Consider the following 23345-nt stretch of genomic DNA (forward strand, 5'->3'; position numbering starts at 1 on the left):
CATAGAGAAACTTGTATCCAAACTTAAGGGTTTCTTCTTTAGAAACAAGTCTTGTTTTTCCTTGCAAGTTAGGAAATATTGGATATCAACCACTTTCTTTCCTTTACTGGATTATGGAGACTTGTTGTTCATGAACGCACCTGTCACTTATTTGAAAAAGCTGTTTATCATTGTGCCTTACTTTTTATTACAGGATGTGGCAATCTTGTTCACCACTGCACTTTGTATGCAACTTTCTCCATGGTTAGTTTTTATATATATATCTCTTCTTGGGCTGGTTCCTACTTATCTATGACTACGTTTACATGCAGTCAAAATTCGGGTTATTGCTAATATTCCGGTTACTGAAACATTCAGAATATTCTGTTTCCATGGTAATTAATCATTCGGGATATCTGGATCAAACCAGCGACGCGCGGAGAACGTGATGACGCAATTCCCATCATTTCTGCTTCTTCTTCCTGTAACCAAAACAAATGCTGCTTCGCGCAACTTTTCGCCCACCTTCTGGTAAATCTGGCTATCCCGGTACTTTCTACCGTCTACAAATGCAGAAATGTTCATATCCTTCATTACATTTATGAAGTGATTAGTCTCCTCCTGGTCTTACGTTTCTCCGTGTTTATAAGAACTTCCTGGACTCAAAAGACCAGGATTCCTTGTGAACAGAACATGTGCAGAAAACAAATTCCTGTTCCGTTTGATGGGGATATTCCGTTAGGCGTTTACATGACCAAATATTCGGGTTTTAAAAGGAGTAACCCAGGGGTCATATTCGGGTTTTTAAAAACCCGAATATGAGCAAATTCCGGTTATTCAAAGGGGTTATTGGTGTTTACATGGCCGTACAAAACTGGGTTATTGCTAATATTCGGGTTTTAAAAGGGTTATTGACTGCATGTAAACGCAGTCTATGTTCATACATGTGTAGAGACGCTAATCCTTACAACCTACGCTCACAGGATTTCGTCCATGTTGGTTCCTCGAGCCGACACTGAACTTGGGTCTATAGCCTTCAGATCTGCTGCTCCCTGGTCCTGGAATGACCTTCAGAATGACCTTCAGAATGACCTTCAGAATGATCTGAACCTGAACTCATCACTCTGGGGGAATTTCATTCCACTTTAAAGGATCGAGAAACTAGTTCTCTTGGCCAATTTGATTGTTTTTAATCGAATATTACTGAAAAGTTTTACATTATACGGACCTGTCGTGTCCCTGAGTTTATGTCGTATGTTATTTGTGTCCCTGACTATAGTGTGTGACTGCTGTTTGTTGTTGTTTTTTTCCCTGTTGTAACACTGTTTCTGCTGCCCTCTTGGTCAGGTCACTCTTGAGATATTTATCTCAATGAGTCTTTACCTGGTTAAATAAAGGAAACTAAACTAAAAGATGGATTTACTCTTAGATGGGAATATTTGTGCAAAAATGCAAAAAGGGGAAAGTTTTACTTTCACAAAACAACTTATCTTACCTCCAACTGGGTCTCTCAAGCTTTTCTATGTTTTTGGTTTACTATTTCTGCTCATGGTAAACCGTTAATGCAGTTTACAATCTGTTTAGATGATGAGTATCAGGTCTTAACTTTTATATTCTGGCATATAAAGTTTATCTTCTGTTACAAGCATGTTGGCGACGAACAGCTACAAAATATAATCTCATTCTAGCCATCTCCATGGTAACAGCGACCTCTGATCGCAGCCGGAGCCAGAGAGGAGTTGGAAGTGATGATGTCACGTAAATAAAACACTTCTCTTTGACTTTTATTACTAAAAATATGGCATCTCTCCGTGATTCCATGTTAGTGTCTCTGGGTGACAAGCGGAAGACTCTTAATGCTGGCAGGAAAAGTGTAACTGAGAAAGATGATCACAGGCTCGGGTGGAGATTTCAGGTTCCTGATCACAAAAATTCTCCGATTTTGAGTTTTGATTCTCCGATTTTGAGTTTTGATTCTCCGATTTTGAGTTTTGATTCTCAGATTTTGAGTTTTGATTCTCAGATTTTGAGTTTTGATTCTCAGATTTTGAGTTTTGATTCTCAGATTTTGAGTTTTGATTCTCAGATTTTGAGTTTTGATTCTCAGATTTTGATTCTCAGGGGTCTATATATGAGGCTATAGGTGTGTAGCCAGTCCAGTTGATGCATATTTTAAAGTACTGGGATATCCACTCGGATATTATTATTACATCAGATTGTCGGTAGAGATTCCTCACACATGAATGAACAAAGTGCCTATATGAAGACGCTAGCGTCTTCCTTCAGCGGTTCAGCTGGTGGAAACGCTGCGCTGCAGCGGGACTGACGGAGGAGGAGACGCAGACCTTTCATGTGTTCAGAAAAGAGGAAAAGAGGAACGAGCAGGCAGAGAAGAAAGTGAGCGGAGGGGGAACGGAGTGGTGGCTGACCACAGCAAACGGCAGCAAACGGCGACTCCAGACGACTCAACCGCAGCATGTGTGTGTGTGTGTGTGTGTGTGTGCTTGTGTGTGTGTGTGTGTGTGTGTGTGTGTGTGTGTGTGTGTGTGTGTGTGTGCTTGTGTGTGCATGTGTGTGCTTGTGTGTGCATGTGTGTATATGTGTGTGTATGTGTGTGCTTGTGTGTGCATGTGTGTATATGTGTGTGTATGTGTGTGCTTGTGTGTGCATGTGTGTGCTTGTGTGTGCTTGTGTGTGTATGCTTGTGTGTGCTTGTGTGTGTATGTGTGTGCATGTGTGTGCTTGTGTGTGCTTGTGTGTGCTTGTGTGTGTATGTGTGTGCTTGTGTGTGTATGTGTGTGCTTGTGTGTGCTTGTGTGTGTATGTGTGTGCATGTGTGTATATGTGTGTGTATGTGTGTGCTTGTGTGTGCATGTGTGTGCTTGTGTGTGCATGTGTGTGCTTGTGTGTGCTTGTGTGTGCTTGTGTGTGTATGTGTGTGCTTGTGTGTGCTTGTGTGTGTATGTGTGTGCATGTGTGTGCTTGTGTGTGCTTGTGTGTGCTTGTGTGTGTATGTGTGTGCATGTGTGTATATGTGTGTGTATGTGTGTGCTTGTGTGTGCATGTGTGTGCTTGTGTGTGCATGTGTGTGCTTGTGTGTGCATGTGTGTGCTTGTGTGTATATGTGTGTGTATGTGTGTGCTTGTGTGTGCATGTGTTTGCTTGTGTGTGCTTGTGTGTGTATGTGTGTGCTTGTGTGTGCTTGTGTGTGTATGTGTGTGCATGTGTGTGCTTGTGTGTGCTTGTGCACCTATAATCAAAACAGATCCACAGCTTCCTGAGAATCTGGCAACATTAAGACACAACCCACATATCCCACATCACACACACACACACACACACACACACACACACACACACACACACACACACACACACACACACACACACACACACACACACACACACACATACACACCACTCACTAGGCGGGGCAGGGCTGGGTGTTGCAGAGGTGGGAGCCGAGCGCCGGCCGGGTCTGGGGGTCACACATGCTGAAGTTGACCTGGTTCTTCTGGTCCTGCAGACAGATGGCCTTGGTGGAGACGCGACCTGGGGGGGGACGGGGAGAAACACCACAATGATGTCCAAGTGGCAAACGAGTGCACATAGGCCTGTGTTGAAAAGATCGATTTTCCAATTCTAAATCGATTGTATGTCTAAAGATCGATTTTATTTATTTATTTTTTTTTTTATTTATTTATATTTTTTCATCATTACATTACAACTTTTGGTATTTTTTTGTTTATGCCCAAAAAAGGAATGTTTTGTTGGACAAGAGCATAACTGGTGCCATATTTTTGCCTTTAAATATGTTTAAAGGTATGAAAACATTAAAGTTTTCAGTTATAATTGCATAAATTGTCTATATTTCATTACTTTATATACTATCTTGGGGTTACATTTGCATAAAATGCTAAAAACCAAATTCTCATGAATGAGAAAAAATAAAACCAGTTTCATCCGTCCTCTGTTTCCTCCCTGGATCTGTTTGGTAATTCTGCCCCACGATGTTTCTGAAAGCAGTTCTATCAGCATTCTGGGAGCTGATTGGTCCTTACAGCATCATTAGCTGCCAATACCTGCTGTTGAATCTCAATATAATACTAGTATTAATATGTTGCATAACTAGACAGTCATATAATTCATGCAACAGCTGGAAAAATATTTTTAACAACACTAACCCAAATCAATATCGGATTGAATCGAATCAGATCAAATCAAATCCTAATAATCGATTCTGAATCTTAAGAATCGGAATCGAATCGATTCTTGACATTTGAATTTGATACCCAGCCCTAAGTGCACATCCTTAATATTTATGAGTCTTGAAAAGTTTTGATTCTCAGATTTGGGGTTGAATTGACACCACAGACTTTGTGGTCCTGGTTGTTTGACTAAGTCAGAATCAGAATCAGAATCAGAAAAAGGTTTATTGCCATTTACGTTACTGGACATATGAGGAATTTGTGTTGGCGTAGTTGGTGCAACAGATTAACAATAATATATACATGGAAATAATAAATAATAATAAATAAATATTGGTAAATCATTCTAAATCTCTCCCTCGGATGTCGGGGTCGAGGCCAACGTGGAAACTCACCTCCGGCGCAGGTGGCCGAGCAGTCGGAGCGAACCACGGCCCAGCTGTAGTCGGGCTTCCTCTCGGTGCGCGGCAGCGAGTACTCCCACACCACGCCCGGGTTCTTCCCCTGCAGCAGGATCTGAAACCAAAACAGCCAGTCAGAGGTGTAGCTACTCCCACACCACACCCTGGTACTCCCACACCACACCCTGGTACTCCCACACCACACCCTGGTACTCCCACACCACACCCTGGTACTCCCACACCACACCGGGTTCTCCCCCTGCAGCAGAATCTGAACACAAGGAGAGGACTCAATTGAAAGAGTATCATCCTTCAAATACTTGGGTTTTTGGGTGGATGATAGGCTCTCTTTTAGAGTGCATTTTGAGAAACTAATGAAAAAACTAAAGGTTAGGCTGGGTTTTTACTATCATGCATGCTGCCTCCTCTACACTTCGCTCCCTAGACTCTGTGTATCTCAATGCTTTAGGTTTTATATCCAACTCATTGTCCCGTACACATCACTGTGTACTTTATGATTTGGTTTCCTGGCTTTCTTTAAGCCTAAGGAGGAAGCAGCATTGGTATGTTTCTATGTACAAGTTCGCATGAGCTGGCAACAGCGGTGCCACAGGGATCGGTGCTTGGCCCCCTTCTCTTTTCACTATACTCCACTTCACCAGGTGAAATAATCAGCTCTCATGGCTTCTCCTACCACTGCTATGCTGATGACACCCAGCTTTTCCTTTCCTTCCCACCTGGCGACACGGCCGTCTCAATATCGGCCTGTCTGTCTGATATCTCTGCTTGGATGAAGGACCGTCACCTTCAGCTAAATCTGTGCAAGACTGAGCTTATTGTTTGTCCAGCCAGTCACTCCTTACCTCCTCAGATAAACAGCTAGATTCCACCACACTTGTGCCCACATCTTCTGCGAAGAATCTTGGTGTCATGCTAGACAACCAGCTGACCTTTAAGGACCATGTTGCCTCAGTTTCCCGGTGTTCCGGTTCTCTACAACATCAGGAAAATCAGACTCTACCTGACAGAACATACAACACAGCTCTTGGTTCAAGCATCGACTACTGTAATTCCTTGTTGGTCGGCCTCCCTGCTCAGTTAAACCTCTGCAGATGATCCAGAATGCAGCAGCAAGTCTGGTCTTCAATCAACCCAAGAGAGCTCATGTCACTCCACTGCTAATCTCTCTGCACTGGCTTCCAGTTGCAGCATCAAGTTCAAAGATCTGCTTCTGGCTACCAAACACTTACCCAAACGGCTCCTGCCTACCTTCACTACTTGATTCCGAGTTACACTCCCTCTCTACAGCTCCGCTCAGCCAGAGAAAGACGCCTGGTGTTTCCACCACAACATGGTGTGAAATCAGTAGCCAGACTCTTCTCCTCCATTGTTCCCCGATGGTGGAACGACCTACCAAACTCTGTCCGATCTGCAGGTCTGGACCTACTTTTAAGAGCAAGATAAAGACTCAGCTCTTTAAGGAGCACTTCGGCATCTAGTAAGATGCATGCACTTACGACAAGATGGTGTCTTCTTAGACATAGCTTTCTTATTTAAAAAATAATAGAAAAAGATATTCTAGCACTGGCATGGCAGCACCTGTGTCCAACTGGAGTCTCAGCAGTCTGACCAGCACTTATCCTGCTAGACCGTCCTATGTGATTTTTGTGCTTGTTCTCTCATATGTAAGTCGCTTTGGATAAAAGTGTCTGCTAACAGGCAGCGTGTCAGCTCTTCCTCTGTGATTCTATTTCTGTACCTACAGTTGTTGTTGTTGCTGTTGACGGCGTTGATGCGACTTAATGTGGCTTAGTAGGCCCAGCCTGTGCTGAAAAGGTCTTGGGCAATGCTCACACTGTAGAGTTGCAGGTGTAGGGTTGTGAGCTTGTCTCCGTTTATGGTCTTGGCGCTTTTGTTCAAGATGTAGCCGCCTGTCATTTTCGAAAAAACTTCCGACTCTAAGACGCCAGGAGTCTCGTTCCTGAGCTATCGTTTCCCAGTTGTCCTGGGGGATGTCAGCCTGGGCCAGCGACCGCTTCAGCTGGTCTTTGAATCGACGCTTTGGTGCGCCTCGGGGACGCTTGCCCTCCAATAGTTCTCCATACAGGATCATCTTAGGGAGGCGCGTTGGTGGCATTCGAGCAATGTGGCCGACCCAACGTAGGCGATGATACAGTATTGTGGCTTCAATGCTTGGAAGTGAGGCCCTTCTGAGAATCTCGATGTTAGTGATTTTCTCTTCCCGGCGAACATGGCATATCTGGAGAAGCTTAAGTTGTTGAAACCTTTCCAGCTATTTTAGGTCACGTGCGTAGAGATACAAAGCCATACTGGGTAAATTTCCTTCATATCTCTGTAATCTCCTATCACTCACCAACAGCTGGTATAATCTTCGTTCCACTAGATGTTCTACCAGGTACCAAGAATGTATACAGAACCTGGTAGAGCCGCTTTCTCCTATTTTGCAACTTGGTCATGGAACAATCTTCAGAACATTAGAGCTTAGTGATTTGGTCTCTCTGGGAGAGTTCAAGCTCTGATAAAAAACTGTAACTGAAGAGTGCAATTGCTATTTCTGAACTGGATTTTTTTGTATGTGTCAGTTATTCTTTGTCTGTTTTTAATGTGTTTTTAAATAAGTTAGAGGTGAAGTTAGAGGTGTCAACCGGAGGAATGTAATTAGTTAGTGACATTAGTCCATCCTGGGATTGAGACACTGACGTCTACGACGTTAGTCCTGCAGCTGCTGGAGGGAGTCGAACCTCCAACTCATCATGAAGCAGGACGTGTAGAATGACTGAATATTAATCTGAGGAAACACACTAATGTCATTCAACACTTTACTCGTGTTCCCTCGACTTGGACCAAATATCCAAACATCTGTTGCGACATTGATTAGCAAACGAGCTCATGTGTCCTGATCCACGACTAAAGGAGCAGCAGCAGCTCGTTTCAGCCCCTGAATCTCCCCGGTGGCTCCGACCCGCCGCCGTGTTTCCAGGAACATTACAGTCCATCCCTCCACCTTCGGCCTGACGAAGCCACCACGCCTCATTTCCTCTGGATTACACGCTGCACATGTGCAACAATTTTTAGAGTTCAGTTTTGTCCTGTTTCACCCACATCCTTCACAGAACCCGGTCACCTTTCCTGAGAGGGATTTATTTGAACATTCAAGTCAAGCAGAGATACGACGGATGACTGAGAGCAGACATACCTATTAAAACATTAAAAGAAGGAGGGGAAGCGTAAAAGTGGCACACGGAAATAAACCGGTGAAGAGCTTTGTCTATTCTCGTTGTCAAACTGTGGGTTTGGTCAGTAGAAGGAGGTCTGTTTGGTCTCCCGTCTGGTTTATTTGGGTCGGTTAATGACGATCCATCCAACCATCATCTATGACTCTTCTTCCTGGTCAGGTCTTCTGGAGCCTTCTGGGGCAAAACGCAGGCGTAACTCTGGCAGCTCGCCCGGCCATCAGCCCACTGATAGACCACTAAAATGCTTAACTAAATCATCAGTATGTATATATATATATATATATATATATATATATATATATATATATATATATATATATATATATATATATATATATATATATATATATACCTTCACATGCATGGTTTCTCTGCAAAGAACCTACAGGACAAGGTTATCTGCATGCTTGGGGGGGGGTTTACCGATTTAAGGAATCCCCCTCTAACATTTGCTAACGGTACCCTGGGTGAAGTTGGTCCAAACGGGCTAAAACAGCAAATGTCTGTCTCAGGTGAAGCCAGGAACTGTCTGACGTCGGCTGATGGATGCAGGATCCTCAGAAACTGACGTACGAGAACGCCAGCCTGACTTAGGCCCCGTTTACACGTAGCAAAAATGGTGGTGTTTTCATGCGTTTTGGCCGTTCGTTTACATGAAAACGAAGCTCAAAGTCACCAAAAACCATCATTTCTGAAAACTCCGGCCAAAGTGGAGATTTGCAAAACCTCCGACTTCACGTTTGCTTGTAAACAGAGAAAAACGGACATTTAGGCTTCAGAACGTCACATTATGCGACAGAAACGTCACCAGCGTCATGAGCTCGACCTGTGTTTACATTTTGTTTGGCCACCGTCAATATTTTCTTGTATTTAACCTCTTTTATATTCTAACGTCACACTTAAAAGTAACTCCACTTCTCTGTCACTCCAAACCAAAGACTCTGGTTCATCTTGGAAGTAACTGGAAGTTACTCGTGTCATTTGTTGATGTTTTTTTCCAGGATTCTGATTGGCTAGCATGACTTTATCTTCTCGTTACACTGCCCCCTGTAGGTTTGGCTGCTCATAGCACCTTAACAGCGTATTTATGCAGGTTTGTGTAATTGATGGTATTTTTCCAAACGTACAGGAGGAAATATAAATTTTTGTAAATACCCGGCTATGTATCGTATAAACGAAGCGTTCAATTGCTGGAGGCAGCACAAGCAAAACCCTCTCTGGGGGTGCGTGAAGGTCCATATTCTGAACTGAATTAAAAACGAAGTTAACCAAAGTCCTTTGCATTAAATAAAACTTTTTTTTTAAGATCATTTTTATCCCAGATTTTTTTCGCTATAATTTTTTTCTATTTTTTTGTGGTCATTTTTCGGTGTAATTATTTCATTATTTTTATATTTTATATTCCGATTTTTTTCCCATTTTATCGCCCAGTGCTCCTACTTAAGTCATTGCTCAGTCTCTATCAACCCCAAGAGAGGCTACTATACCCTGAGCTCAGGTTCCCTCCGTTACTTGAAGAGGGAGCAGGCATTTTAATTGCCATAAAACTGGGGGACTGGTCAGAAAAGTGCTTCCCAACTGCACCACTAGAGGCGACATAATTGAGAGATCTTTGCAGAAGATCGTTGATATTTAAGAAAAAAGAAAGGAGTAGGCTTTCTCAGTGAAACTGACCCAATGACATCACAGACCCAGATCAGGCTTGAATAATCCAGGTTTCTCATTCCTCTTATCTGGAACTAACTCTACATCATGCTGCATCTCCTGAATCCCAGAAAAAAAGTAGATCTGAAAAGATGTATTTGTGATGTTTTGACCAAATGATGTGACAGTCAGTCATGTGACTTTGCCTCAGAAACTTACAGGATGATCAACTTTGGATAAAAAAGGGGGATGATATGTGTCTTTAAGAAAAGGCTTGCGTCACTTTTAATACCTTCTTTTTGCCATCAGCCAGATCTTGCTCAACTATTACACATGTGCACACACAGAGGCAAATGGCTGGCATGTATGCAGCTGTGTTGTACCTCCGTATGAATCTTCAAAGTAGGTTTAATATCTGCAAACTGCTATCTGCAAACCCTGAAAGACCCTGAACGACCTGAATGACCCTGAATGTGATAAAAGTGATAAAGGTGAGGCCTCTATCGCCCTGCGAGGAGAATGCCTGCCCCCCCAATCCCTCTTCCTCTGTGGACCATATTCACCTCAACCAGCTCCGAACACGGTGCCAGAAAACCAGCAGCAGCACTGGACGTGTATGATGACACAAGGAAACAAGCTTTCAGCGTTAATTCTCCTCGACCAAACACCCACACGGGTTTAAACCAACGTCTCTTTCTTCCATTTTAGTCTAAAACACTCACATCCTCAGAGGGGGGGTCTAAATAACTAAAGCCATGGTGGTGGTAAATGCAGCGTTGGAGAACTCCGTCAGAACCGTTTTAAACAGTCCAGACCTCCGTCTCGTCTCATCAGTCCTGGTCAAGACTGGCAACGAAACCACAGAGAGGTGAGGAAATATCCTCCCATCCCACACGGCGAACAAGCATCCTCACGGTCCTGGAATCAGCCAGCAGCAGTGATATCACACACGTCTAACTTTGTAGGCCTCATGAACAGAACCAAGTATCAAGACCAGGAATAGTTCAAATCAAGGCCGGGACCAAAAAGAAACCTAGTAATGTCCTGATCCTGCGTGATTGTATTCCATCATCCTGGTTCTAGTTTCCATATGAGCTTGTTTTCAACTGCAGCTCAATAACACAGAGAAGTGGATGATGATGTTGAACTCACTATAAATGTTTCCATCCATCAGCTGAGATCAGATCTGTGTGGCGACTGCACTACCGCTATTTCTACACTATTGGAGGATTGACTCCAGTGCTTTTAAGGATTGACACGACTACTAACTAGTCCCAAAGTCCTCTAGCAGAATAACCAGCTCCAACACCCCCCTCCACCTCAGAAAAGTAATGAATAGTAAATGTTACTGATTTAAATTGGACTGAATTTGGAGATGAAATCTGAAGACACAATTATCGATTTGAAATTACTAGGGCTGGGGATCGATTCACATGCCAAGAATTGATTCGATTCCGATTCTTAAGATTTAGAATCGATTATCCAGATTTGATTTGATTCGATTCCGATATCGATTTGGGTTAGTTTTATTAAAACTGTTTTTTCAGCTGTTGAATGAATTATATGACTGTAGTCCTGCAACATATTAATACTAGTATTATATTGAGATTAAACAGCAAGTATTATCAGCTAATGATGCTGTAAGGACCAATCAACTAACCCAAATCAATATTGGAATCGAATTGAATCGGATTGAATCTTGATAATCGATTCTGAATCTAAAGAATCGGAATCGAATCGATTCTTGACATTTGAATCGATCCCCAACCCTAGTGGAAACACTTTTAACTTTAACTTTTAATCCACGACTGCATGTTTCTCTCTCTTGAATTTGCTTTTATCCTTTGCACCTTTTGACCTGCAACCCTTTGCTCGTTTTTCTCCCGGCAACCATGGAACTTTAGCTCCGCGCTCCAATAAAAACTTTAACTTCACGACGCTTACGATTATTTCACAAAGAAAAGGGAAGAAATGTGATTCTTTTGGTAGGAGGATAAACACACGGTGACCGCGGCGAGTCTCGGCTTTCACAACCCCGACGACCGCAGCTCTCATCGGCTGGGATGGGACGATGATGAATTATGGCGGATACAGATATCAGGCTGACGGTCTCGGCGCTGGACTGGCATGACCCCGGCTCGCCAAGCCGCAGGAATCTGTATTCCTGGGGGGGGGGGGGGAGATAATCCTCCATATGTTCTGTCTGCCGCGACCAGCCGAGCAGCCGAGCAGCCGAGCAGCTGTGCAGATGTGCAGATGTGCAGATGTGCAGATGTGAACACCTTGTCACAGTTTGCGCTCACACTCCTCAACATTTGTTTTCACTCAGAGTCTCAGAGTCGGGGTCTGTAAGCGATCTGTCCGTACGTCCTCCCCCGTCTCCCACGGCCGCTCCGTCACCGCTAGAGTGTGTGTGTGTGTGTGTGTGTGTGTGTGTGTGTGTGTGTGTGTGTGTGTGTGTGTGTGTGTGTGTGTGTGTGTGTGTGTGTGTGTGTGTGTGTGTGTGTGTGTGTGTGTGTGTGTGTGTGTGTGTCTGAGTGAGTGTGTGTGAACCGGACCGAGAAAACACCAGAAATGACTGGAGGGTTTTAGTTTTCCTCGGTTCCCCTCACGGTCACTTCGCCCCGGCTTCAACTTCGACACACTGAGTGCATTTACATGGGAAGTTTAATTCCTCTTTAATTCAGAATTAAAATTAATTCCAATTTAAAATTAGTAAAAATTACCATGTAAACACCTAATTCCCAATGAAAATGGCTATTCCGAATTAAACTTAATTCCGAAGTAAGTGGTTGGTTTATTCCAATTTTAAATCTGAATAGAATAATTCCATGATCATGTTTACACTCATTCCTCTTTAAATTAATTCCAGCCAGCGTCTGAAATTGCATACTTCCACCCTAATGAGTATGCAAAATGAGTATGCAAGATTTTTTAGTGCGTCCGAAACATTAGAACGTACTCAATAGTATGTACTATCCATACTCATTCTGGAGAAATGTATTAGTGTGGATTGATGGACACTAGCTGAGCAGAAACTTCCCACAATGCAATGCAGCGGTGTTTGGTTGCTAAGTGATACGCATATGTCATAAGTATAATATTAAAGGAGCTTGAGGCCGGATTGCGGCAGGATTTATAAAAAAAATCTGTATACATTTTAAGTTTTCTAGTAATAATGTCAGGTGAAGCGTTCCAAACCAAAAAGAATGTTTCCTCTAGTGTATCTCTCCTTTGCCTTGAACAGGCTGTGTGCTGCAAAATGTGCTGCAATTCGGTCCCGATTTTCCCGCGCTGGGCTGAGGATGTGACGTCACATGACGCTGCATGCACGTTCTCCCCGTTCTCCCGTGCCGGCTTCACTGTTGACTGCAGTACCCCCAACGGCCGTCGTGGTGAAGGGTGGCGCTAGAGAGTCTCATTTCTTAAAAGGAGCCTCAAGCTCCTTTAAGTATAATAATATTATTATATAATATTAATATTATAATATTCGCATATAATAATATATAATGTCATATTGTTTCGGCCAGAATAAACGGGAAAGAGCGGAGCTGCTACTGCTGCTGTGACAGGTCACTTCCTCTGTGACGTGTGCGCTCTTAATAGTACGTCCGAATTAATGCACACTACTGATATTTACTCAAAAGTGTGCCAAATTTAAGTATACTTTTTAGTATATACTGTTTAGTACGGCATTTCGGACGCACCGTCTGTCTTTCTTTCTGCTCGTTCCCTCGCCCGTCTGTCTCCATGACGCTTATATTCCGCGCTGGGCTGGTTTTCCAAACAAAGTTTCAAGATGCAGCACGCAGTAAACGCTGGTCAAGAGCAGAGAACATTTATTTAATAAATAGCTTGGAGGACCTGGAAATAATTAAAAGAACAGATGGAAACAGGAAACATAAAAAATTGTGAGCTTTTCAAAGTTGTAGCGGCTAAGTTAGTTTTTCTTCTGGTAGACGTAACTTCCGGTCCCCCCCCCTATCCAATCAGAACCTTCCCAACCCACAGACCTGTAGAGGATAAAGCCGATCAAACGTGTTTTCCATGTAAACCTCAATTCGGAATTACTATTTCCATGTAAAGTCGAAGGAACATAGTTTAATTCAGAATAATTAATTCCGAATTAAAAAACATCATGTAACCGTGGCCAGTGTGTGTGTGTGAGTGTGTGTGTGTGTGTGTGTGTGAACCGGACCAAGAAAACACCAGAAATGAATGAATACTAAGGAGGGTTTTAGTCACTTCGCCCCGGCTTCAACTTCAACACATTCAGAGTTCAACTGCAGGATTCTTAATCTTTTAATCCCCCGTCCCCTTTTTTCTCACCACCCTTCTGCTTCTGTCCACCGCTGTCTGCTTTCTGTAATTACAGGACATGCTTATACTCAGATTACGCTTACGTCATCCCCGAATCAGCTGCGTGCTGAGGACGGGACAGATGCAGGACCGCTGTTCTCGAGATTTCTGCTGCCCTATCAAAACATGCTACCTAATGGTTTTCTACCTTTGTAGAGCAACAATTTTACTGTGTTTTACTCCTTAAACCACTTCCTTTCCCCCCAAGTGGTCCTTGTCTCTTGCCAGGCCGTCATTGTAAATGAGAATGTTCTTAATGACCTGCCTGGTTAAATAAAGGCCAATGATTGAATGAATATCTACGGAAGAGTATCAGGGCCAGGCAGGAGAAAAATAAAAATAATATTTTAGAGGAAGATTTTTTTTTTCATTATGCACTTCGAGAAAAAGTCAAAATGCTGAGATTTATATTGAAGTAGAATTTCGAGAAAAAAGTTGAAATGTTGAGAAAAAAGTAAAAATTTCGACTTCATTCACGAAATTTTGACTTTTTTCTCAACATTTCGACTTTATTCTTGAAATTGTATTTCAACATTAATCTCGACATTTCGACTACAAAATAAAAAAAACCTTCCCCTCTCAAATATTTATTCTCCTGCATGGCCCTAATACTCTTCCGTAAATATCAAATAAAGCGATAGAATTGTTGTTTTTTTTCTTTATCGTATAATGTTCACAAAGTGTAATGCAATTCATGTCATGGGTCGTGTATTTTGAAGGATCAAATACTCAACATCCCATATTATCCATTTTAAATCAATATTTCAGGGGTAGCATCATTTAATAGTCCAGTAACATCCTATCAAATAATGCTCCCGTTACTTGATGCATTCAGGTAAGATACTAATCACCTCACTGCCACTGCAGGATGAATGTCAGCATAATTACACCTCGATTTATTAGCTTATTAACAGAGTTAAGCTAACACTGATCTGATACTGCGCCGCAAAACAGATTTTTAGAGAGAAAAGGAGAAATCCGGGCACTGGAAGCATCTAAATTGATCTCTGCTGGCCTGATACTGCTCTGCAAAAAATACGTAAAATGATCTCTGCTGGCTTGTATATATATAAATATATATCTTCTTAGGGATTTTGAGGATGTTCCTCATCGTTAACAGCAGCGTGGACTGAAGGGATGCAAGAAATTATGGGGATGGCAATCAAACTTTGAAAATCGACTGCGCAGAAACACAAAGTAGTAGATCTGGACGGGCAGCATGGATCGACAGAACAACTGGACACCGGGAGAAGCCGGGACGAGTCTCCCCTTCCTCCAACACATCCCTTAAAGGTTAATTTATTGCTGTTTTGTCTGAAAACACAGTTTTTTAGCATGCTGGAGGTGTGGGACACTACAATACTACAAACCAGCAGATAACGATACGTAATTCTGCCCCTGTCGCCTGCAGGAACCAGGAAATCAGTCTCTGAACTGTGATGGACTCTTATACGAGGCGTGACGGCCGGTTCAATCTTTCCTGTTTGCTTTCAATTCCCCTCCCCGAGTGACCTTCGGCGGGTCTTTCAACAGCGATGTCGCCACGCTTCTGGATCCAAGCAATTAACCGGCCAGTAACGATGTCATCATGAGAGGACTGTGTTACGCTCCAGCTGTTCCCCGGGAACCTTTCAGAGGAGCCGAGCTCTCCGGCGTTTCAGCGTTTCAGCCGTCACGCCGGTTTCCCCCACACTTTCATCTCTTCTCAGCCGTTTGACGCCGACGCACCGCGGCTGTTTACGGGAGAGAGGGATGGACATGCAACGGGATGGATGCAGCGACCGTGATGTCATCCTGCCGGCTGAGGACAGCTGTTTTCACGTCTCACATTCATCATCCCATCCAGAATCTCCCCTAAAGGTGCTTTCGTTAACGAGAATTATGACTAAATATCGTCGTCAACGAACCTTTATCACCTGAGGAAAACAAGACGAGACGAAAATGCTGGTCATGTGACGATAACGATAATTAAATATATAATGCAATATCGTAGAGGAATAAAAACGAGACTAAAATGTAAATTACAAAATAAAAACTCTGCTAAAATGTGTTCATTTTCGTTGACCAAAACGAGACGAAATGTTCTACCAAAGATCCTTAATGTCCATGTTTTAAGTTGTTTCCTCTGGTTTAGGCTTAGTCTTACTTTCCTACATAGACGTGGAAAAGAAAACCCAATGTGTCGTCGGAAAAAGAAAAAGATAGGGAGAAATGTGGAAAAATAAATATGTTTTAAACTCAAATTAGAGTCTTCTGTATCTGGAATGAATGTATTCTTGAGTCTATAACAGCGGTCGGCAACCCAAAATGTTGAAAGAGCCGTATTGGACCAAAAACACAAAAAACAAATATGTCTGGAGCCGCAAAAAATTAAAAGTCTTGTATGTATAAGCCTTAGAATGAAGGAAAATGGTAAAAGGCGAAATCAAAATGTTGAGAAAAAAGTCGAAATGTCGAGAAAAAAGTCAAAATTTCGAGAGAAAAGTAAAAATGTCGAGATTAATGTTGAAGTACAATCTTGAGAAAAAAGTTGAAATGTTGAGCAAAAAGTCGAAATGTCGAGAAAAAAGTCGAAATGTCGAGATTTAAAAGGAAAGGAAAAAGGAAAGAATAAAGAGAAAAAAAGGAAAAAAGAAAAAGGAAAAAGAAAAGAGAAAAAAAGGGAAAAAAATGAAGAAAAAACAGAGAAAAAAGAGAAAAAAGAGAAAAAGAAAAAAAGAAGAAAGGGAAAAAAAAATTTTAAAAGAAGAAAAAAAGGAGAAAAAAAAGGTCAATATTTTTGAAAAATTCTCCAGGGAGCCACTAGGGCGGCGCTAAAGAGCCGCATGCGGCTCTGGAGCCGCGAGTTGCCGACCCCTGGTCTATAAGGTAACAATAATATAATAATAAGATAACCTTGTTTGAATTGTAAAATGGGTTTGGCTAAATACAATCTTTGACTAAAACTAGACTAAAATGGACAATTCTGACTAAAATAAGACTAAAATGCTCAGACTTTTAGTCGACTGAAACTTGACACGACTAAAAGGAGAATGAACGTGACTAAAACTAATAAAAACTCAAATGATAGCTGGACCCAAAGACTAGACTAAATCTAAAATGCAAACAGGCTGCCAGAAACAACACTACTAGCCCATAAATGTGTATTTTTCTATCGTCTTTCTTTAGATTAACTGTAGCACAGAAGCTTTTAAGCAAAATTGTTCATACTCTGGTGTGGCAACATCCTCCAGGACCTTCATTTACTCATTTCTCAGCTCAGAGAAACCAGATTCAGAGACAGAACCCCGTCCTTCAGACCAGATCTCACCAGAACTGCCGTCTAAGCTTTTTAATGACTTCAATGAAATTTCTTTGGCTGGAAAATGAACCAGAAAATTTGTAGCTGCTGGGTTTATTTCTATGCCGCGTGGCAAAGCTGCACATTAGTGTTTCCACTGCGGGTTTGGGCCCCGAGCTGAGACTGTGGGAAGTTCACCAGTCGTGTGGGCAGAGCAGCCTGGCGAGACGAGTCTGGTAACCAGCAGCATCAGATGTCCGGGGGCTGCTCGGCGTTACCAAACCTCCAGCCGTTATTTATGGCTATCTTTGGTTCTGCTGAGGAGGCTTTCATGAACCGGGCTGACCTCAGATATCCACAAGTTTTATAGTCACATGTGGGTCTAAACCAAAGTTGTGCACAAATTAGCACTGCAGAGTAACGGGACCAACAGGCTCTGGAGGGAAAAGCAGCCGTAGATGTTACACTAGTCCTCTCGTTCCAGGACACTTCCCACTAATTTAACATGGAGGTAGTTTATCTTAACGAGCCCAGGAGGGTAAAGTGGCGTGACATGGTGGGTGTGCACTCTGATTCATCCTTTAAAACTTGTTCCGTCTGAAATAAAAAAGGATGTGCAGCACGCTGTGATCAGTTGGTACGGTAGGTGACCAAGTCGTGCAGGAATTCATTTTTTAAGAGAGACGGAAAGAAAAAAAAGAGGAAAAGACGAAGGAAAAAAAAAACAAAATAAATAAATATATATAGGGTGGGCTATGTATGAGTAGGATCAGATCATACACTAACATTACTAACATTAATAAATAAATTATAATAATAATAATAATAATAATTTATTAGTATCTAATAAATAAAGTAAAGGAAGGGGGTAATTAATTAATTAAATAAGTAAAATATAATAATAAATATCTATCGTCATCAACATCACAATCCACTTTGAACATACAAAGCAGTAATAATGGCAATCTATACAAAAATACACATGTTCATTCGGAAGAGAAAAGGAAAATAAGTGACAATAATTAAAGTCATGACGTCGGTAATCATCGTTGCTGAAGAGGCTGCAACCTTTTCAGAGGCAACAACTACCCTGGAAAGTTCAGCAGACCTGCAGACAGTCAATAAAAGCTGCTGACGCTTGCAAACACTGCTATTAACACTGTTCCACTTATTATTACTAGATGAAAACACCGGTTGTGTCTTGATTCGATGGCGGTGGCTGAGAGAGCTGGACATGCTTTGATATTTGCTCGGCCCCCAGCAGCAAGAGTCAGGGATGAGGAGTCAAGGATGAAGAGTCAGGTGACGGGAATGAAGAGGAAGCTCTGAAGTTTAAATGACTCTGAATGTCGGCTGATGTCATGTACCGTATTATCACGACCATAAGACGCATATAAACGTCTTATATTTTTTTCAAAATGTGCGGCGGGCCCTATAGCGCAGTGTTCCCTATGTGTGTTGTTATTGTAAGGCGGACATAGTTGAGACCACGCGCTCACTTTCAACATCCCGGTGAGTCACACGGTGGAGAAGAAGGGGACCAGTACGGTAGCGATACGCACAACGTACGAAAAGTCGTCGTTTACTGTTGTGCTTGGTTGCCACGCTAATGGAAAGAAACTGCCGCCTATGGTGATTTTTAAAAGAAAGACTTTGCCTAAAGAGACATTTCCAGCAGTAGTCATTATTAAGGCAAATGAAAAGGGTTGGATGGATTAAGGGATGATGAAAGAGTGGCTGAGGCAGGTCTTTGTAAGGTGACCAGGTGGTTTTTCCCACGCATCAGCATCACTGTTGACTCTATGCGTGCCCATCTCACAGCTGATGTGAAGAGTGGAAAGCAGCGCCGGGCAAGTTACGCCACAGTTAGCAGATGGATTGTAGATGCGTGGGCTAACGTGTCTGCTGGGACTGTTGTTGCATCATTTCCAAGGGGCCGCACGGCATGGAAAGTGACTCTGACAGCGAGGAAAGTGGAACTGGCACAGCTGGCACAGTTGATTTAGCGCAGCTGTTTAATGCAGAAACGGAGGATGAGGACTTCAATGGGATTGATTAATGACGATTACCGGTAATGTGATAAATGTGATAAACGGTAATTAATAAATTTTAGTACTTTGTAATAAAGACTTAAATAAAGCACAATCAAACTCAGTTTTGCTCCTGCTCTATTTTTAAATACGCACACTTGTATGCTTGTGTGTGTGTTGTTGTAAAGCGGCGCGCCATAAGTGTGTGTTAAATACAGTAATGGCACACATAACTGAGACTGCGCCTTTTCATACGGTGTGCCGTATGGTCGTGAAAATACGGTAAATAGTATTAAAAGTGTCTGAATGGTTTGAAACTGTTAAATGAGCTGGTTTTTGTGAATTAAGTCTTAATGACGTGTTAATAAGCCGGCTGCTTGGTTTGGCCTCTGCAAAACGGCTGCATGGAGCCTGCAGCAGAATGGTCTTTTAAATGACCAGAACATGAACTTATGTTTTGTTGTTGAATGTCTAGAAATACCTCCTAGCCTTAAAGAAGTCCCCCTTCCCTCTGTACATCGTGGCTTCAGGAACAACAATGGGCCGTTCAAACAGCGACTACAATGTCCAGTAAATGTAGGAGCCCACAGACCAGACCAGTCCACTTAAATAGACACACAAACACTTGGGAACGTCCCGATGGCCGACCGAGTGACCAGCCGGGGCCGTGTTTGTCCTGGATATCCAGACCAATCATTCCTGTTTCAACCACAGTGGGGACTGGGGGTGGGGGGGGGGTTTACACGAGTATCACTCCACGCAGGATGGAGGGAGGAAAAACAACAACCCTTGTTGGGTCTCGCTGTCTGTGCAGCACCAGAAAACGCTGCTTGGGACTCGTAAAGACTCGTAACGACTCGTACTCCCCTCCCTGCTCTGGTTTATAACACGCAGCCGATCACAGAGGTGACGAGGAAGAGAAAATACCGTCTCATAAATCATCTCTTCCACCCCGCAGAAACTCCAGGCGACTGAAAGTTTATTGTTTCTGTTCCCGTGCCTGAAGAGGACTCCACTTAATGTTTGAGAAATGAAAATTCAGAGGACTGGGTAGAAACTCATCAGGGATTCTGGAAAATAACCTTTTAAAACAGGGATATTAGGATAATAACGGCGGGGAAAAGAGCGCTCCCCAACATAACGCTGTAATTCTGCCTCCTCCGATGCTTTATCCTCCGATGAGCCGACTTACATGTGCATCTTACATCTGGTTAGTTAATTGCTCGGCTTATATCTCGGGAATGCAGACATTTCCAGAACTTGAACTGCTGACTTAAACCTCACATGAATAATAAGAGTGTATAGTTCTGCGCGGAGCAAAGCTGCAGACGGTGCACCGGCTCAGTGAAGCGTTCTGACATAGAAACGAGGGTCAGTTGTGTCTGAGACGTGCAGGCCTCGTCAGTCCGACCCGTTCGCTGCTCAGAAAGGTTCTCTCTCATGAGAAAAGGTCTGGGACCAATCACAGCCTCTGAACGAGGGAGGGTTTATGCGGTGATTCCTGCAGGAGTGTTCAAGAGCCGTGATTTAGCACGACCGGGACGGCGTTAGAACTACTGATAACCTCAGATCAGCAGGTTTTTACTGCAGAACAAAAGCAGTCGGTCGTGTCACGTGCTCGGTTCTTCTGATTACTTGTGTTCCTATCTAACTTATTTCAACATTTTTTTACAGTGTGTGGATGGTAAAGACGTCTCGTGTCAAATAAGATACGTCCAGGATTGTGAGGTTAATATCTAAAGTGTGCGTTTGTAATTTCCATCCATCCATTTTCTTCCGCTTATCTGGAACCGGGTCGCGGGGGCAGCAGCCTCAACAGAGATGCCCAGACTTCCTTCACCACAGACACTTCCTCCAGCTCTTCCAGGGGAGTCCGAGACGTTCCCAGGCCAGCCGAGAGACATAGTCTCTCCAACGTGTCCTGGGCCTTCCCCGGGGTCTCCTCCCGGTGGGACATGCCTGGAACACCTCCCTAGGGAGGAGGGACATGCCTGGAACACCTCCCTAGGGAGGAGGGACATGCCTGGAACACCTCCCTAGGGAGGATCCAGGAGGATCCGGTACAGATGCCCAAGCCACCTCAGCTGACTCCTCTCAATGTGAAAGAGCAGCGGCTCGACTCCGAGCTCCTCCCGGGTGACCGAACTCCTCACCCTATCTCTAAGGGAGGAAACTCATCTCTAAGGGAGCGTCCAGCCACCCTGCGGAGGAAACTCATCTCGGCCGCTTGTATCCGCGATCTTGTCCTTTCGGTCACTACCCAAATTTCATGACCATAGGTGAGGGTAGGGGCGTAGATTGACCGGTAAATCGAGAGCTTCGCCTTTGGACTCAGCTCCTTCTTCACCATGACGGTCAGTACACCGACCGCATAACTGCGGACGCTGCACCGATCCGTCTGTCAATCTCACGCTCCATCGTTCCCTCACTCGTGAACAAGACCCCGAGATACTTGAACTCCACCTGAGGCAGGACTTCTCCACCCACCCGGAGAAGGCACGCCACCCTTTCCCGATGGAGAACCAAGGCCTCGGTTTTGGAGGGGCTGATTCTCATCCCTGCCGCGTCGCACTCGGCCTCAAACCGCCCCAGCACATGCTGAAGGTCCCGGTCCGATGAAGCCAACAGGACAACATCATCCGCAAAAAGCAGAGTCGAAATCCTGAGGTCCCCAAGCCGGATTCCCACAATCGGTGACAAAGGGCAGCCCTGCCGGAGTCCAACATGCACCGGGAACAAGTCTGACTTACTGCCGGCAATGCAAACCAAACCAAACATATGTCATATGTCTGTTTGTAATTTCACATGAGTAAAAGTGCAAAGTCCAAGGTTTGGCCCGTGTTGCACCAGATTGTGTTTCCTCCGCCGATGCTGCTACCGAGAAGCTGCCCCACTTCCTTCCCAGCGTTGGACCGGCATCTGCCACAGCTCACTTTGCAATATCTTAATCTTTCTGACCCTGAAACAATGAGTTCATTCAAAACGGAAATTTGTTTGTGTGACACAAAAGCAAAATGTAGCTTTTGCTCCGTTTTAATCCCTCTTTTCTTATTAACCAAGTTACATCAAACCTGTAACGAGGTTTTTTATCATTTATCTTTAGTAATCGGCACAGATTACTTTTCTAATACTGTATTTGACCCGGTCTTTGTACGTTTTGACCGTATAGGAACGTAATTCTCATCAGTTGTGTGAAATAAGACCTGGAAACAGGGATTGTGGCATAGAATTGTCAAATTGGTTTAATTCACCGTACGAATTGTTACAGATTACTTTTGTAATACTGTATTTGACCCGGTTTTTGCACGTTTTCACCGTATAGAAACCTAATTCTTGCCATTGTAATAATGAGATTGCCCTTACTTTTTAACAACTTGTGCTTTTTATTATTTTACCTCTTTTCTTATCATTTTATTACATTTTTATTTGTTATTCACTGTTTAAATGTGTCTTGCCGCTTTTAATGTTGATGTAAAGCACTTTGAATGAACTTGTGTTGAATTGTGCTCTACAACTAAACATGCCTTGCCTTTAGATTCTCTCACGTTTGCTCGGACTGAGTCACCCTGGGGACTGATTGATCCACCAAGAAAATCTTTGTTGTTGTTGATGATGTTTTCTTGTTGTTCTGGAAGCACCAGGATGCCGTTGGGTTGCTGATAAAGGTTAGCCACAGATTGTTGTGAAGCCACATGTTTTCTGCTGATTCTCAGAGCCAGCGATCGATACGGGGCAGCAGGTAATTCAGAAGGAAAAAGAAAATCAAGCCGTGAATCAGCCGAGCGTTTTAAGTGCACCTCAGGCAGAAAAACAGAGCTGTAACAGATGTTGCAGCACTTGAGAGAACCGTCCCACCCACGCTGCTGAGCCGTCTACTGTACACGGACCATCGCTGATAGCGTCTACGATGATGTAGATTTATGTAACATCACCTCGGTACGAGTGCAGGAACTGATCACATGTGATGTAGAGTGAACCATGAGTGTTTTTCCTGCAGAAAAGTGAGTGTAGTGGAAGAAGGGGAAGCTGTATGGTTACGGATGGATAGTTGAGACCTGCCTCATTTTATTTGTGTTTTAAATGCTTTTATTTTCTGACTGTAGCAAGGCTAGTGCTACGGGGGTCGACCGACAGGACAGAGGACACAGGGTTTCGTGCAGGAACTCTTTATTCTCTTCTTTCACCCA

General features: G+C 43.3%; 1 protein-coding gene across 2 annotated transcripts in view; it reads right to left on the reverse strand.

Moving 5' to 3' along the window:
* adamts18 (ADAM metallopeptidase with thrombospondin type 1 motif, 18) overlaps positions 1–23345 on the reverse strand; it is a 138242-nt gene that overhangs the window by 28226 nt on the left and 86671 nt on the right. For both annotated transcript variants that reach the window (XM_061746732.1, XM_061746740.1), the window contains 2 exons: positions 4583–4703; positions 3405–3531 (listed from right to left, as the gene is read on the reverse strand). In XM_061746732.1, coding sequence (XP_061602716.1) covers positions 3405–3531; positions 4583–4703 — 248 coding nt within the window. The remainder of the gene's footprint in view (positions 1–3404; positions 3532–4582; positions 4704–23345) is intronic.

The sequence above is a fragment of the Cololabis saira genome, chromosome 2 (assembly GCF_033807715.1).
Source record: "Cololabis saira isolate AMF1-May2022 chromosome 2, fColSai1.1, whole genome shotgun sequence".
In the NCBI taxonomy this organism is placed as follows: domain Eukaryota; kingdom Metazoa; phylum Chordata; class Actinopteri; order Beloniformes; family Belonidae; genus Cololabis; species Cololabis saira.